At 39.0% G+C, this 14,814-nt stretch overlaps 1 protein-coding gene across 1 annotated transcript in view; it reads right to left on the reverse strand.

The window, feature by feature from the left end:
• The window catches only part of IMPG1 (interphotoreceptor matrix proteoglycan 1), a 286,271-nt gene that overhangs the window by 7,806 nt on the left and 263,651 nt on the right, over window positions 1-14,814 (reverse strand). Inside the window, exons 16-18 of the mRNA XM_075863690.1 lie at window positions 4,501-4,674; window positions 4,263-4,400; window positions 3,885-3,969 (exon numbers count right to left, since the gene is read on the reverse strand). Coding sequence (XP_075719805.1) covers window positions 3,924-3,969; window positions 4,263-4,400; window positions 4,501-4,674 — 358 coding nt within the window. The 3' untranslated portion in view covers window positions 3,885-3,923. The remainder of the gene's footprint in view (window positions 1-3,884; window positions 3,970-4,262; window positions 4,401-4,500; window positions 4,675-14,814) is intronic.

A 14,814-nucleotide genomic window follows, 5' to 3' on the forward strand; every position in this document is an offset into this window, starting at 1 on the left:
GACAGAGTGAAGGCTCCCTCTGTCATCCCTTTTTGCGCCCCCGCAACATGTTTGCGGGGTACCGATGGGTTGTTATAGCAGTGGGGGGCCTAACAATAGCCCCCAGGTCTGCCATGTTCATAAGCGTATTAGTCAGAGGCAGGAAATATAGTAATAGTGCCACCTATCAGTGTAACACATTGGAATACGGGCATAACACATTGCAATACAGAAGTATTGCTATGTATTATAAAAGCTATCAAATGATCCCATTTTCAAGTCCTGTAGTAGGGCTAAAAAAAATTAAAACATTTAAAAAAAGGTTTTAGAAGAAAAAAAAATATTATATTAATAGTACTTTATTATTGAAAAAAAACTCCAAACTACACATAGCATGACCGCATCCATAACGACCGATACTATAAAATTAGCATAAAATGCTTTTTTTTTGTTTTATCTGCCCCCCAAAAAATGTAATAAAAAATTATCAAAAATAGTGCCAATGAAAATCACAAGCCCATTTGAAATAAAAATGCTATGGGTCTGAAAAACTATAAAAACATAAAAAAATATTAAATTTGGTATCGTAATTGTAATTGTAACAACCCACAGAACAAAGTGATGTCATTTATACCACTTGATGAATGACATAAAAACAAAACCCAATAAACAAAATACTAATTTTAAAGGAGCCTTTCCGAAAGCAAAAATCTGTAGCCATTAACTTTAAATCATGTAGTAGCAACACAGCCTGGAATAGAATTTCTTCATTTTCATTTATAGGAAATTGTAACAGTACAAATATATTCATCTGGAGCATGTGACAACCAACCAATTTTTGTTCCCATAATGGAAGCAGAAAATTGATTCATATAAGCTATATTCCAGAACACATTCTTTAGTACATAGATGTACATCCATCTGATATTTAAAGAACAATAACATTATCATTGGCACATTATCAACAAAATACTGAAATATTTCCAAGCGGCCCAAAAATTATCCCTTTTCGGGAGTAGCAACAGATTTTGCGGCTGGAAAGTGAAGAAGCAATGGCTTTTTACAAGCCATCAAAAAAATAATAATCCTATTTTGGAGAGTAGCAACAGGATTGGCTTCCTGGAAAGTGAAGAAGAAATCTTTTTTTTTTTTTTACAAATGAAAAGCCGAAAAATTGATACTTTTTTTGAGATCATCTGGTTGACCTGTGGTTGTTGTGTAGGCCAGGTAGTAGAAGCAGCAGAAGGGGTGGTGGTAGAAGCAGCTGCATTAGCTGTTGCACAGAATAAAACAATGGACAGGAGAGGAGATCTGTGGTTGCGTAGGCCTGGTAGTAGCAAGCAGCAGGGGTGGTGGACTAGTGGTAGTAGTAGTAGCGAGTGGACAGCAGAGGTGGTGGTAGAAATAGCTGCATCAGCTGCGTCACAGTAAAAAACAATGGACAGGATACGAGATCTGTGGTTGCGTAGGAGGGGGAGGCAGCAGGGGTGGTGAAATGGTGGTAGTAGTAGTGAGTCGACACAGAGGTGGTGGACTGGTGGTAGTAGTAGCGAGTTAACAGCAGCAATGGCAGATCTAGTCAGTAGCATCAGGCACAGCAGTTTTAAAATAGTCACCGAACCATGCCTGATTCATTTTAACAAAGTTTGCTTAGAGGTGACCTCGCCGCCTGCCGCGCTGAATTTCCTCTCTGACACTACACTGGAGGGTGGACAAAATAGTAGACCCATGGCAAACTGGGCCAGTTCTTGGCAATTGTCCAATCTGCTGACCCAGAATTCCATGGGGTCTGGGTTCAGGGTATCTGCCGGAGAAAGGGTAAGACTGAAACTACATGCTCAGGTGGTGGCTTATATCTCTTTGGTGAGGTTGGCAAATTGGATGTAAAAACGTTGTCATCATGTTCTCCAAACTGAAATGGCTGCTAATGCTGTTATCTGTTGCAGTGGTAGCACTGACAGAGGCAGTGGCGCATTGGCTAAGCGTGGAGCGGAGAGTGGCACCCGGGTCAGACATGCTTGCGGCAGGTGTCGGCCGTTTGAAAGCCGTGGCAAGCCGGCTGCATAACTTCTCGATAATAAGTAAATTTTGCCTCCTTCTCGGGAAGGCGGAAACAGTTTCCCCATTTTGGTTTTATACCGAGGGTCTAAAAGTGTGGCTATCCAGTACTCATCTGTTTGCTTCATTCTAACAATATGGCTGTCAGCGCGCAAGCTGTTATATGCAGCTCGCCATCCTCCAAGGGCCCGGTTGGTTCCATCTTCGCCCCATATTGCCATGGTTGTTCATCATCATCATCATCATCATCATCATCGTCATCATGTTGGGTGTCTGCACTGCAAAATATTGATCCAGTGGGCCAGGAAAGACATGTACTGTCCCTGCCCATAGTTGCTGCACCACGTGTCAATGGTGGAGTGCACCTTGCTGCACACTGACAATTGCAAGGAGTGGCCCAGCACTAATCCTATCTATCTATAAATTTTGTGGATTGTGTTGTTCACTGTGTCTCTCTCTGTCACAGAGATCTTCTTCTTCTAATCTTCTCAGCCTAAAATAGCTGCTGAAGCATGGAGCATAGCCTTTTATAATGCCTCAGATCTCACCTCTATACTGCCTCCTGATTGGCTGGGAAAGCTGTTTGCAAGACATTATGGGCTGGTCTTAGGTCATGTAATCCTTCCTCCTTTTCCTCCTCTCTGCCATGTGGCGAACGCCATCTTTAATATTAGCAATTTTACCAGGTTCGGTCGAAACGAACCGCACGAGGTTCGTGTTTGCGCAGCACCGAACTTATACCAAAGAATGGACCAAATCATAGTTTGGCTGTTTCGGTTCGCTCATCTCTACCTGCCACATTTGTAAAACCATTGGTTAATATAAGGGATGACTAACCTATATGGCTGTAGTAATAGGGGGTGGTGTAGTACCTTCTATAGTGTATTGTTGCCAATTATGAAGTATTTTATTGATGTGAAATTGTAGGAGGAACACAAATTATGCTTAAAAAATATGCATAGTGTTAGGGAGAAGCTTCTCTCCATATTTGGAGAATTGTTTTCCAGGCCAAGACTGGCATAAAAAAATATAAAGGTTTATCTATGTCAGAATACGTTTATGTGTATAAGTGAGATAAGGGAAAATGACCCACAATGGGATCCTCAGGACAGTGATATTGAGACTCTGAATGTTCTAGTATCTTGCTAGACTTCTTGGACAAGGGCATGTTGACATTTGACAGATTTGTTGCAAAATTTTGGTGACTTTTTTATAAACTTGAATTGAGATTGTAAAATTTCCACTACATGTTTAGTCACAGAAATGTCTGCAATAACCCTGTGTGTACATAACCTAAAAGGACATTAATGAGTTTAGTGCTGATTGTCTGCATCTGTCTTCATTTATTTTGGGTTTGTGAGGTGATTTTATAAACGTGATTTGGGGGATTTTTCTTTTTGTGACCTGCCTTATTTTTTTCTTTCTTGGGCAGAGAACCAAATGGAATCCTCTATGTGGCGAATACAAGACAGACAGACGTGCTTTATATAGTTGTGTATAATTAATAGCTGGCTGTAATATCCATGGGGTTGATGTACACATTTTTGCATTTTTGACTACTCAAGAGTATTTTAATAAAGTGATATTTTGTTTGCTTACATACACACCTGCAACACAAATGAACAGATTTGTCTGGTGCTATTTTGCAGGGAAACCAAGAAATATTATGATCCCAAGGCTTAATAACAGGCAAACAATCTGCATACAAAATGTCGGAAAATTATTAATCCGGTTTGGTTTCTGTTCATATTTGACAAATAAAATATTATTATTATCCCATATGATTCACTTTTGGCAACTGGAAAGAAACATAAAATCAGAAAATCTATTGGATAGTTAGTACTAACCTTTTATTGTACTGCAAACGTCGGGAAAGAATATTCTCTTCATTGTCTGCTCTTCATAAGTTCTGGTACGATGGATACTGGCAAACTGCAGGAAAGAATAATATGCATAAGGAGAAAGTTTTTTTTTAAATAGCAGTTCCAAACAGAGCATGGAGTCATAAAAAAGAGTTTCTCAAATAGCGAGCTGGAGGATTCTTGGAGGGAAAGCCCTCTTGTAGCAAGCATGTGGGTTACATTACAGGCAAATTACTGTTACGCTATGTGAGTCTTAGCATGGAGGGAAATATAGCAGCGATGATGGCTAAGCTACTTTACGTAATTATATGTTATTAGTGGAAGAAAGTCCTGGCAAGGGGCCTATCCTCTAGATGCTTTTACCTCCGCACACTGGGTTGTGTGTGTTGAGGTGCGTGTGTTCTTCTGTGGTCAGTAGGTTTGTTAGGACTGTTCAGGCTGCCATCTTGGTAAGGGATAATTTTTCCAGGACTGTGTAGACTGAAGCTTTTCACATTTACTCTATAACAAAATAGTTCGCACTTGATGAGTATGTATGGCAAATGCAACCATGGCACACTTTTTTAATATGTGAAGTTAAAAAAAAATCTGGCGGGCTTACTCCGACTGTGTCTTGTGGTTGGATCCTCCATACATTTTCCCAGCAAGTTTGAGGACAATAAGGGCAAGGAATATGGCACCGGATGACACAGCTACAATAAAAAGGCTTAGATTCTGAATAGCGGCTGTTGAACAATGCCTTCCACTGTGAAACCGGGATTTACCTTTAAGACAACTGAAATGGACAACAGCTGTCAATGACAAAGCATACTCAGCAGTGCATCCTCTATATAATGTCCATCTTATATATCAGAGAATAGTCTTTGAAGTTAGATCTTTTTCTTGTTGTCTTTTATCTGAACTTTATAGGAATTACACAATAACTCAGGTGTATTTATATACATGTTTTTTCATCATGCTTTATATTTGGGAAAAGCTTGGAAGAATGTGTGCAGACCCCAGTGTTTTGGTTCTATTTCTATTGTGGATTTTATAGTTTTGTTTGGGCTCAGGACTTCTGGATTTGGTTTTGAGTCCATAAATAAATGTTACATGAGTATTTTACGTATTGTTACAGCAACTAAATTCATTTTTCTTTAATATAAAACTAGTTGATCTTCACTGCCCATTTTTAGGGGTTGTATAAGGTTAGAAAAAAAATTGTATTTTACTTTTATTCTATACTGTACTCAAGAGTAGCCAGCTATACTATTCAGTACACCAAAATATACATGTTTGTCTTACAATGCAAGTCAATGACTAGATGTGTTAAACTGTATGGAATATATTTGCATACTTATTTTTTTTATTAAATTGGATATTTCTCAGGCAAGAATACAGAAGATGTAAGGGACTTAATCCTTTTAAAATGATAATAGTGCAGAATTTTTCTAAATAATTATATATATATCTTGATCAGAAGATTCTGCTTCTAAATAGCAGCAAGGAGCAGCCTTGATCCCTGCTGCAGCCTGCTCATAACTGCAAAATTGTCACAGTTTCCTGTCCTGACTCCTAGTATGGGGGCCAGCATGGTAGAATGTAATGTGACCCTACAGTGCTGCCTCCCATACTAGAGACGGGAGCCTAGGAGACCGAGCTGCGTTCTAAAAAGCAGCCCCCAGTATGGACCGTGCTGCTATTTACAAGCAGAATCCACTAGACAAGTTATATATAAAATAAAAAATTTCAAAATCCTTCTCTATAATAATTTTCCTATATTGTCGGTGGTACACTTTAAGAAAATGCATCTTCTCCTTCAATGCTCTATTAGTACTCATTCCATACAGTCACCCCATGCCACGGTGGGAAATATAAAGTTACAAAACCAATCTTAAACACTGATGACCTCTTCTTAGAATGAATACAATGCATGGATGGGCTACATCTTTCTGAGCGGAAGCCGCTTTTACAGATGGGCTCTTTGTTCTGGCTCAAAGAGGGGGGTCCAGAGTGCTAATATGGCATGTGCACAGGGGTTGTCTTCATGAGACAACTATTTTGCACCAAAATGAACCACTCTTTTTAATGCACATATTTAAAAGCACCCGAATAATGGATATCCTAAAAAATATTGTAAACAATGGTCCATGGTTACAGCAACTGTGTATGATTTTAGTGCGGGGGTTACCTCTGTTAGCAATAAGCACCAGGCATTATATTCTGAGTGCCGAACCTTAGAATACATAATTGCCTTTATTAAAAGCCACAATAATCACGTACATAGGGCTGAAATAATAAAAGTTTTATGCCCCCTCCAGGCATGTCCCATATGTGGTTAAGCAGTTGGAAAAGAAATAAAAGACAAGAAGCCCTGAGATGCATTGTTGTGGTCTTTTCAGTAGAATATTCCCTATAAATCGAGCCTGTTTACCGGTGGCATTCATTGCAATTAATGTTTAAAGAGCTGTATATGCCATTTGGTGTATTTTTATTACAGAGATTACTGGAGATTTTGAAATGAAAAAAGGACAGCTGTGGAGAAAGGTCAGGAGGGGAGACACTGTGTAAATAAATGATATAGAGCTAGATATGTGGATTTGCTTGTTCTATTATAACACTGGTAGTAAGCCAATAGAAATCATTTTATTTTAATCGAGTGAGATGGTTGTGGCATACTAATGATTTTCTGTAGGTGTTTATCTATATATGCTGCCTGCTGCAGTTAAGATGAATATAAATCCTGTCTTATATTGTACTATATTGTTCGGAAATCTTCAAAGCATTAATGGAATAGAAATAAACTAGAAAAAGGTAATGAGAAGAAAGATTGGGGAAGCTACTTCTACAGAGTTGTGTCACTTGTTTTGTTACTTTTGCAAAGACCATGCAGAATATTCACTATTTCTTGAAAATATGAATGATTCTAAATCCTTCTTTATACAACCTGGGACTTTTTCCTTTACTAAGTACATATTTTTTACCTTTAGTCCCCTGAAGAGTCCTAGCTAATGCAATAAGGGCAGAATCTAATGCATATGGATTCATCTTAGTTAAAGGCAAACTCTGTATTGGCAGGACTACAAGCAGGAGTGGGCATACCATATATGCACCTACACATGGGCCATATAGTCAAAGGGGTTTACCACCCCTATAAAAAAAATATTTCTTTCTACTGTCTACCAGTTTGCCTGTAAGGGACTGTGATTCCCTTGTTTCAAAATGGTTAGAGGATGGCGATATATCGGTCACGAGAGAGAAGATCACCTAACTCTTGACAAATTACCTGTTGGACAGTAAGGAGGATACATACCATTCTCTCAAAGAGACCCTCTTCTGTCTTTGTCCACCACTGACTACCACAGGAGTCCTTGCTAGGACTAATGTAGTCTATTAGTTTACAGTCGGAAATAGTTCAGGGCTGATTTGGATTGGGGATTACCGCATCCCAGGCAATTATACTAAAAAACTTAGTGCTTTTATTATGTATCTAAATTCTACTTTTATTGTCGAACCATATGATTTTTTTTATCTTCAATAAATGAGAATTTCCCAAGTGCATGATCTTTGATGTGATTGTAGTTATACCGGATCCTTGAACAGTAGGGATCAGAACTTACACCCAGCATTTACTTATTATACAAAGAGCAAGTGCAGCCACTGTACTGTTTGGATTGAGGGGTGCAGGTATAAAAGACCTTGTCTGAACCTTAGGTTAGTGTGTTTTGTCCTAAGTGTCATTCTCTGTATTTTACGCTTTGACCCCTGTTACGAATTTACTATGTCCTGACTACACTCCTGCCATGTCTTTTTTTTTTACCTATGCCTGGCACTCTGCTGTTGTATGCCGTGTATTGAACCTGGCTGCATTTCCCAACTACGACTTGCTTATCTCTGGTTCTTCTGCCCAACTCAGGCTGCCTTGCTGGTATTGAACCGTGGCTATCTTTACCACGTCATCCGCTCTACAGCATCTCTCTGCTTGACGCTCTCTGCAGCGCATCAGCTGTCAAATGTTAACTACTCCAGGGACCATGACCTGGGGATCCAAGCGGGAAAGTCCATATCCCTGTGCGGGGGTGAAGAGTAAAGAACGGGTAGGTTCTTTGGACTCCATATCCTGGATAAGCCAGTGCCAAACTAGTTGCGGCTTAAAGGGTCCACTATCTTGGTGAGTTCTGCAACATGTTAGTAGCTACCAGTTGACGTGAAGCTGTTTTACATAAATTGACTAAAGCTATGCAATAACTGACAACCTTAAGTTTTTTATGGGCAGCTTTAGAAAGCACAGTACATATAGGCTGCTGTGTTAGTTATATATAAATATACAGTAAACTTGCGTTTATCTGAAAGCTAATAGTCCAGAATTTCTAGTAATCCTGTTAAAAAAATCCCAAAATGGGTTTTCAGGAATATATGAATAAAATATGTTCATATATTGCAATTTATGCCACCAGCAAAACCAGTTGCCTATATCTATTATTATAATTATTATTATAAAGTTGATTATAATAAATTTAAATACAATAATAATTATCATGATATAATACAACAAAAATGCCTATATTTTGTAGAAAACATGATAACAGTGAACATACTGGAGCAGACTTATTATTGTCTTTGCAAATTGGTTCTGGTGTTTCGTGAGTATATTCTATTGCCGCACATATTGGCCAAAATTATGAATACGTACACCAGAAAGAACCTTGATTTGCGACATGCTCGCCACGTTGGGTTGCATACTTAAAATATGGCCATGGATTTGTCGAGTTGTGAAATGCGCCAAATTTATCGATTGCGTGTGCCAGTTTTGTGGTCACCTATTGGGTGGTCTAATGTATACCACTCAATAGGTGGTGTAAAAAAAAAAGGTAAAGGAGTCTAACGGGTGCCAATATGCTTAGTCTATCTTTAATCCATTATTAATAAATATGGCCCACTGTATATACAGTAGTAAAATTACAATAAGCAAAATTGTAATACAGGAGCAAGATCAAAAGCAGAGGACCAGTGTCAGAACAATGGACAGAAAAAGGGCAGATATGGTTTAGTCTGTAAGACAGATGATAAATCTCGAAATGAAATAGATTACTTTTGAGGAGCACTACAAAGAACTTGTCACAAGAATATTTGGTGGAAAAAGAACATAAATGTATTTTGGAACACCATACACACTGGAAATACGATAAGTGTATGACACACCAAAGAGCCCAACTATTAAATACAATATTTGAAATTCAATTTATTCATTCAGAAACAAGGTAAAAAATAATACGGATGTTGACATTACATAGTTCCATCTGTTTTTGAAGAAATACGTGAGTCAACAAAGCCCCGCAGTAAGGAATAATATGGAACAAATAGCAACAAATGAATAAACATAGCAAGGATGTAGCCACATATTGAAACAAATGTAAAGACCTTTGTGTTGTGTATATATAGTAAACATAGTAAAACATCCCCAAGTGGGGAAAAAAAGGGGGGAGGGGAGACAGAGAGAGGGTTATTTCCTCGATCCCTCAGCCATTTTAAGTCCTAACTCAGGGATCTCAAATAGAATTAATTTCAATCTGAAAATCAAGCAATAGCAGAGATAATTCTACTGTCCACAGAGTATTGTATCCAGGCGGATCAGTTCTTCTAAAATATTTTAAAGGATAGGCTATCAATATCTGATCGGTAGGGGTTTAACTCTGATCAGCTGCTTTGAAGGGGCCATTCACTTGAAGACTAATACTGTGAACCGCCGCTGCAAGTGTGTCGGCATTTGACGGTATTGAACAGTGAACAAAATGAAGGGGAAGCAGCACTCACGCGAGCGCAGCGGCCCCTTCAAAACAGCTGATCGACAGGGATGTCGAGAGTCCGACCACCAACAATCAGATATTGATTGATAGGCCATCAATTTGCACTATCTGGAAAACCCCTTTAACCCCATTGTCCTGAAAAATGCTAGCACGTTTCTCATGGACCATGATTCAGGTTAGCTTTAGTTTCACACCATCTTTGGAGATAAATTATAGCTACTCATTTTGAGCTACATTATATAATATAAGGAATAATGATTGAAACAGTCCAGCTCCTTACAAGACAATTACTATGTATTCATTACAGAAGTGTATGAAAGTATGTGCTAGTGAATTTAGATGTCTCATTAGTCCCTTTCACAAACATTTCCTAAAATATATGTATATCTCTAAGCCACATAAGAGACAGCAACCCTATAAGTGGTGGGTTGGAAATATAATGACACATTGGGTTTCAGCACCATGTAGTACACAATGTGGACAACCTCTTTTCATATTCCTTACTACGGCATATGGACATCATAGAAAGGGGTTCCCTGCTCAGGAACCAATGCAGGGAGCCACTGCAAAAAGCAGCTCCCACTCTTACAGACTCAAAGTGATGTATTATATAGTTGCCAAATTATTTGAACAGGCTACATGTAATACCACAATGCCCCTATATCAGCTGCTGCAAGGAAAATAAACGGCCGCACATAACAGCTGGGGTAAGAGAACACTGGACCCACAGTGATATGCTGATCACCAAAGAGGCATCAATCTAAAAAAGGGGCTGTATAGATGGGGCAACTCATTTTAAAGGTTTGATCCAGCCCCAAACACACTCATTTAATCATAAAGAAAGGAAACGGCAGCATCCGAATGTTTGTAAATATCATCTTTTATTCACCCACAGGCAACGGTTCAGTTTATGGATAAATAAATAGGTGAATTCTATAGTGCCTTTTGACTGAGGCTTCGTTCACATCTGTGTTCTTTCTTTCTGTTGTTCTGCTCCGTCCTAGGAGAAGAACAACAAAAAACCTGAAGTGCTGGATCCGTTGCATGACGGAAACCATCAGCACCCGATGGAACGCATTGACTTTAATTAGTTCTGTCGGTTTCGTTCATGGTTTCCGTAGTTTTACTGGAAAAAATAGCGCAGGATGCTGCTCTATTTTGTCAGGCAATTTTCACCGGACATGCGATGTGATCACAGCCTTAGTCTGCTTACTGACTGACTATTGGCATACTCCGCTAGTGACAAAGAGTGTTGCAATGTGGATTAGCAAGAGCTCAGCTTAAATGGATTCTCCGGTCATTTTTTATTAATGACCTATCTTTAGGATAGGACATCAATATCAGATCGGTGGGGGTCCGACTTCCAGCACCCCCACCAATCAGCTGATTGATGGGGCTGCAGCGTTCACCGCTGCAGTCTTTCCCAATTTACAGGCACATCGCTGTACACATCCGTAGCGGCTATGCCTGGAATTGCAGTTCCGGTCCCATGCAAGTGAAATGTACTGAGCTGCAATTCCAGGCACAGTGGCTACGGATGTGTACGGCGCTGTGCCTGGTAATCACTGAAGTTGCCGCAGGGCCGAACGACGCAGCCCCTTCAGTCAGCTAGGAGCCCCACCGATCTGATATTAATGACCTATCCTAAAGATAGGCCATCAATAAAAAAATGCCCTGAGAACCCCTTTAATATTCTCAAAAGGCATGTAATGTTTTTGCAGAAATTGAATTTTGATTTTATTCCATGAATTCATATAATCTGACTATTTTTGTATATAATGGCCACTTATAGTAGGGAAATCTAGAGAATATTTGGTTTTGTAGGATTACTTTGTAAGCCAGTGAATAATTAAAAGGTATAGAACATTTAACAGATATACCCACAGAGTTCTTAGATGCAACATTTTCTGCAGATTTCTATGAATATTTAGTTGTGAGTAACCACTACATATAACTGATTCTATTTTTATTTTAGTAGGAACAAATGAAGCAATCAGTTGGGGTCAAAATCTAAAAGAACAATCATTAACTCACCCCAGATGCAACTTACAACGCTTGCCAAGAGCTCACTGCATGCTCAACATAACTCTGCAATGATTATGATGATGTAAAGATGGAGCCAAACAAGGGTTACATGCCAAGTCTGACTGCATGATAATTAGAGGATACAGATCGTCAAGAAAACTAAAAGTACTTAAAAAATAATGCAGTGTACGCAATGCTGAATTCAATGATGGGTTCATGCTATTGTAATGGGTTTTTAATGAGTTCTTGATTTGGTATTAACATACAGGCAAGGGCCACTGATTTGGGGGGTTTGATTATATTAGAAATAAAGTTTCTAGTATTATCCAAAATGTATTGTCTATAATTTAATCCCTAAAGGATTCAGGCAATTTTGACCTTTTTGGGTTTGTCCATGATGAAAAAAAGGGTCTATTCTTATTTCCATAAACAGTGCCCATCATGTCCATGAACACTGTCTGGTATTGCAGCTCAGCTCTTTATACTTGAATTGGGATGAGCTGCAGTACCATTTGGCCCATGTCTTTTGGGGGGAAAAAGCAGAGCCTTTTTTCTAAAACTGGACAACCTCTTTACGGTATTAACTATGGTTTTGGTTTCTCTGCATTCTGACAGTCGTTCCGTCCCCTTTGTTAGGCTCCAGACTGTCTCTATAATAATGTCAGCCCTTTAAGACACAATGCAAGGGCTTGTGAAGGACTAAAAAAAGAAAGTGCCCTCCCTTTGTTTACATGAAAAGAATGTTGATGAGTACAGAAACCTCCAAACCCATCGCTACTGTGGGAGTGTGGCTGTCAATCATAGTACTTCGTACCAATGACCATTTTCAAAAATCCATTTTAGCCAATTCTCAGTTATGTGGAAACATTTTATGAGGAGATTTTGGTTTGGCTCTTCGGGGGCTTCTGTTGGTTAGCATACTACTATGGGTAGCTCTGAGACTTGCTCTCTAATATGGGAACTTACATGCCACTCAAAAAGGGGCATCTGAAGAATTTGCCATGGCCTGCTGGGTGTACCACATGTATCTGTTGTGAATGTCCCGTTAGAGGGGGAAGGGAATCTGTATGTTGGTGGGTATGCTATTTTATATGTTTAACATGAAAACGTTTCTTAAAGTGGGCTTCTCAGAAAAACACAAAAAGTTACGGTAGATTAAATTGTAAGATTTTTTTTTATATACAGTGCTTTAAAAAAGTGTTTGCCCCTCACTCGAGTAAACACAAGATGCAACTTTTAAATGATCAGTCCATTTATTGAGGATAAAGATTTATTTAAAACCTATATCACCCATGTGAAAACGTAATTGCCCCCTAAATCCAATAACTGGTTGCGCCACCCTTGCTAGTACCAACTGCAATCAAGCGTTTGCGATAACTTGTGATGAGTTTTTTACATCGCTGTGGAGGAATTTTGTCCCACTCTTTTCAAAATTGTTTTAATTCGGCTACATTGGAGGGTCTTCAAGTATGAACTGCCCGTTTAAGATCTTCCACAGCATATCAATGGGATTCAAGTCAGGTCTTTGACTCAGCCACTCCAAAACCTTAATTTTGTTTCTTTTGAGCCATTCAGAGTTGGACTTGCTTGTGTGCTTCGGATCATTGCCCTTTCCTAAAACCCAACTGCTCTTGAGCTTTAGGTCATGAAGTGGCGGACGGACATTCTCCTTCAGGATTTTCTAATAGAAAGCAGAATTCATGGTTCCATTAATTATGACAAGTCGTCCAAGTCCTGCAAAGCAAACTAGCGCCAAAACCATCTCACTACTTTTTGACGTTTGGTATGATGTTTTTATGGTGGAATGCGGTGTTACCTTTCTGTCAGATGTAACGAGACCCATGTCTACCAAAAAGTTCCATCTTTGACGCATCAGCCTGCAGATTTTGGACATCTTTTTTTTTGGGGTAAATGTGAGTAAACCCTTTGTGTTCTTTTTGGCCAGCAGTGGTTTGCAACTCCTCATATGCCAATTTTGCCCAGTGTCTTTCTTATCGAGGAATTGTGTACATTGACCTTAACTGAGACAATTGAGGCCTGCAGTTCTTTAGATGCTTGTCTGGGTTATTTTGTGATCTCCTAGATGAGTCATCGATGTACACTTAGTGAAATTTTGGTAGGTCGGCCACTCCTGAGTAGGTACATCAGTTTTTTCCATTTGTGGATAATCGCTCTCACTGTGATTTGCTGGAGTCCCGAGTCTTAACAATGGCATTGTAAACCTTTCCAGACTTCTAGATTTCAATGACTTTGCTTCGCATCTATATTTGAATCTCTTTAGAGCTTGGCATCATGTGCTTCTTTTTGAGACATTTTAGCCTGCTTCACATTGCCAGACAGGTTCTATTTAGATTCAACACGTCTGGCAGTAATCATGCCTGGTTGCGGCTGGTGGAATTGAACCGAATTGTCAATTGAATTTGGTTAACTGGTTGATTTAGTAGCTAAAGGGACAATTACTTTTCCACATAGGGCCATGGAAGGGCTAAACAGTATTTTTTCTCCAATAAATGAAATAATCATTTAAAAACAGCATTTTGTGTTTACTTGGGTTATCTTTATCTAATTTTAAAAACAGTTTGATGATTTTAAACATTCAAGTGTAAGAAATATGCAAAAATTTTGAAAAATATGCTAAATATTAAAAAATAGAAGAATTGGCAAAAACTTTTTCACGGCACTGTATCATTTGCAAAACAGCGGATTTTCTTCAGTATTACAGGACACCATTATTATTTTTGCGTAGTGAGGTTAAAATCTTTTGACATTCTTTTCTTCTCTGAGAGCTACCAACTGTGAGGGAGGGGGCTGATTCCATACAACATCTGAATGATAAAGTGGAGCCTTGTGCTCAGATCAGGCCAGGATTTAGGGACGAGAGAATCAATTCACCTTTTTCGCTGTCTTGTCGATTTGCTAGTCAATAAGATACAATGGATGAATCAATTCCTCCGTGGGGTTCTTGGTTTGAATCTGACCTAATACAACATCTGCATGGTGTTCGTATTTACTCCCTGTGTTTGCGTAGGTTTACTTTGGTTCGCTTATTTCGTCCCACACTCCAAAAACATACTGATAGGTTATTTGGCTATCTATGAAATTAG

The sequence above is a fragment of the Rhinoderma darwinii genome, chromosome 4, assembly GCF_050947455.1.
Source record: "Rhinoderma darwinii isolate aRhiDar2 chromosome 4, aRhiDar2.hap1, whole genome shotgun sequence".
NCBI classification, from domain to species: Eukaryota; Metazoa; Chordata; class Amphibia; order Anura; family Rhinodermatidae; genus Rhinoderma; species Rhinoderma darwinii.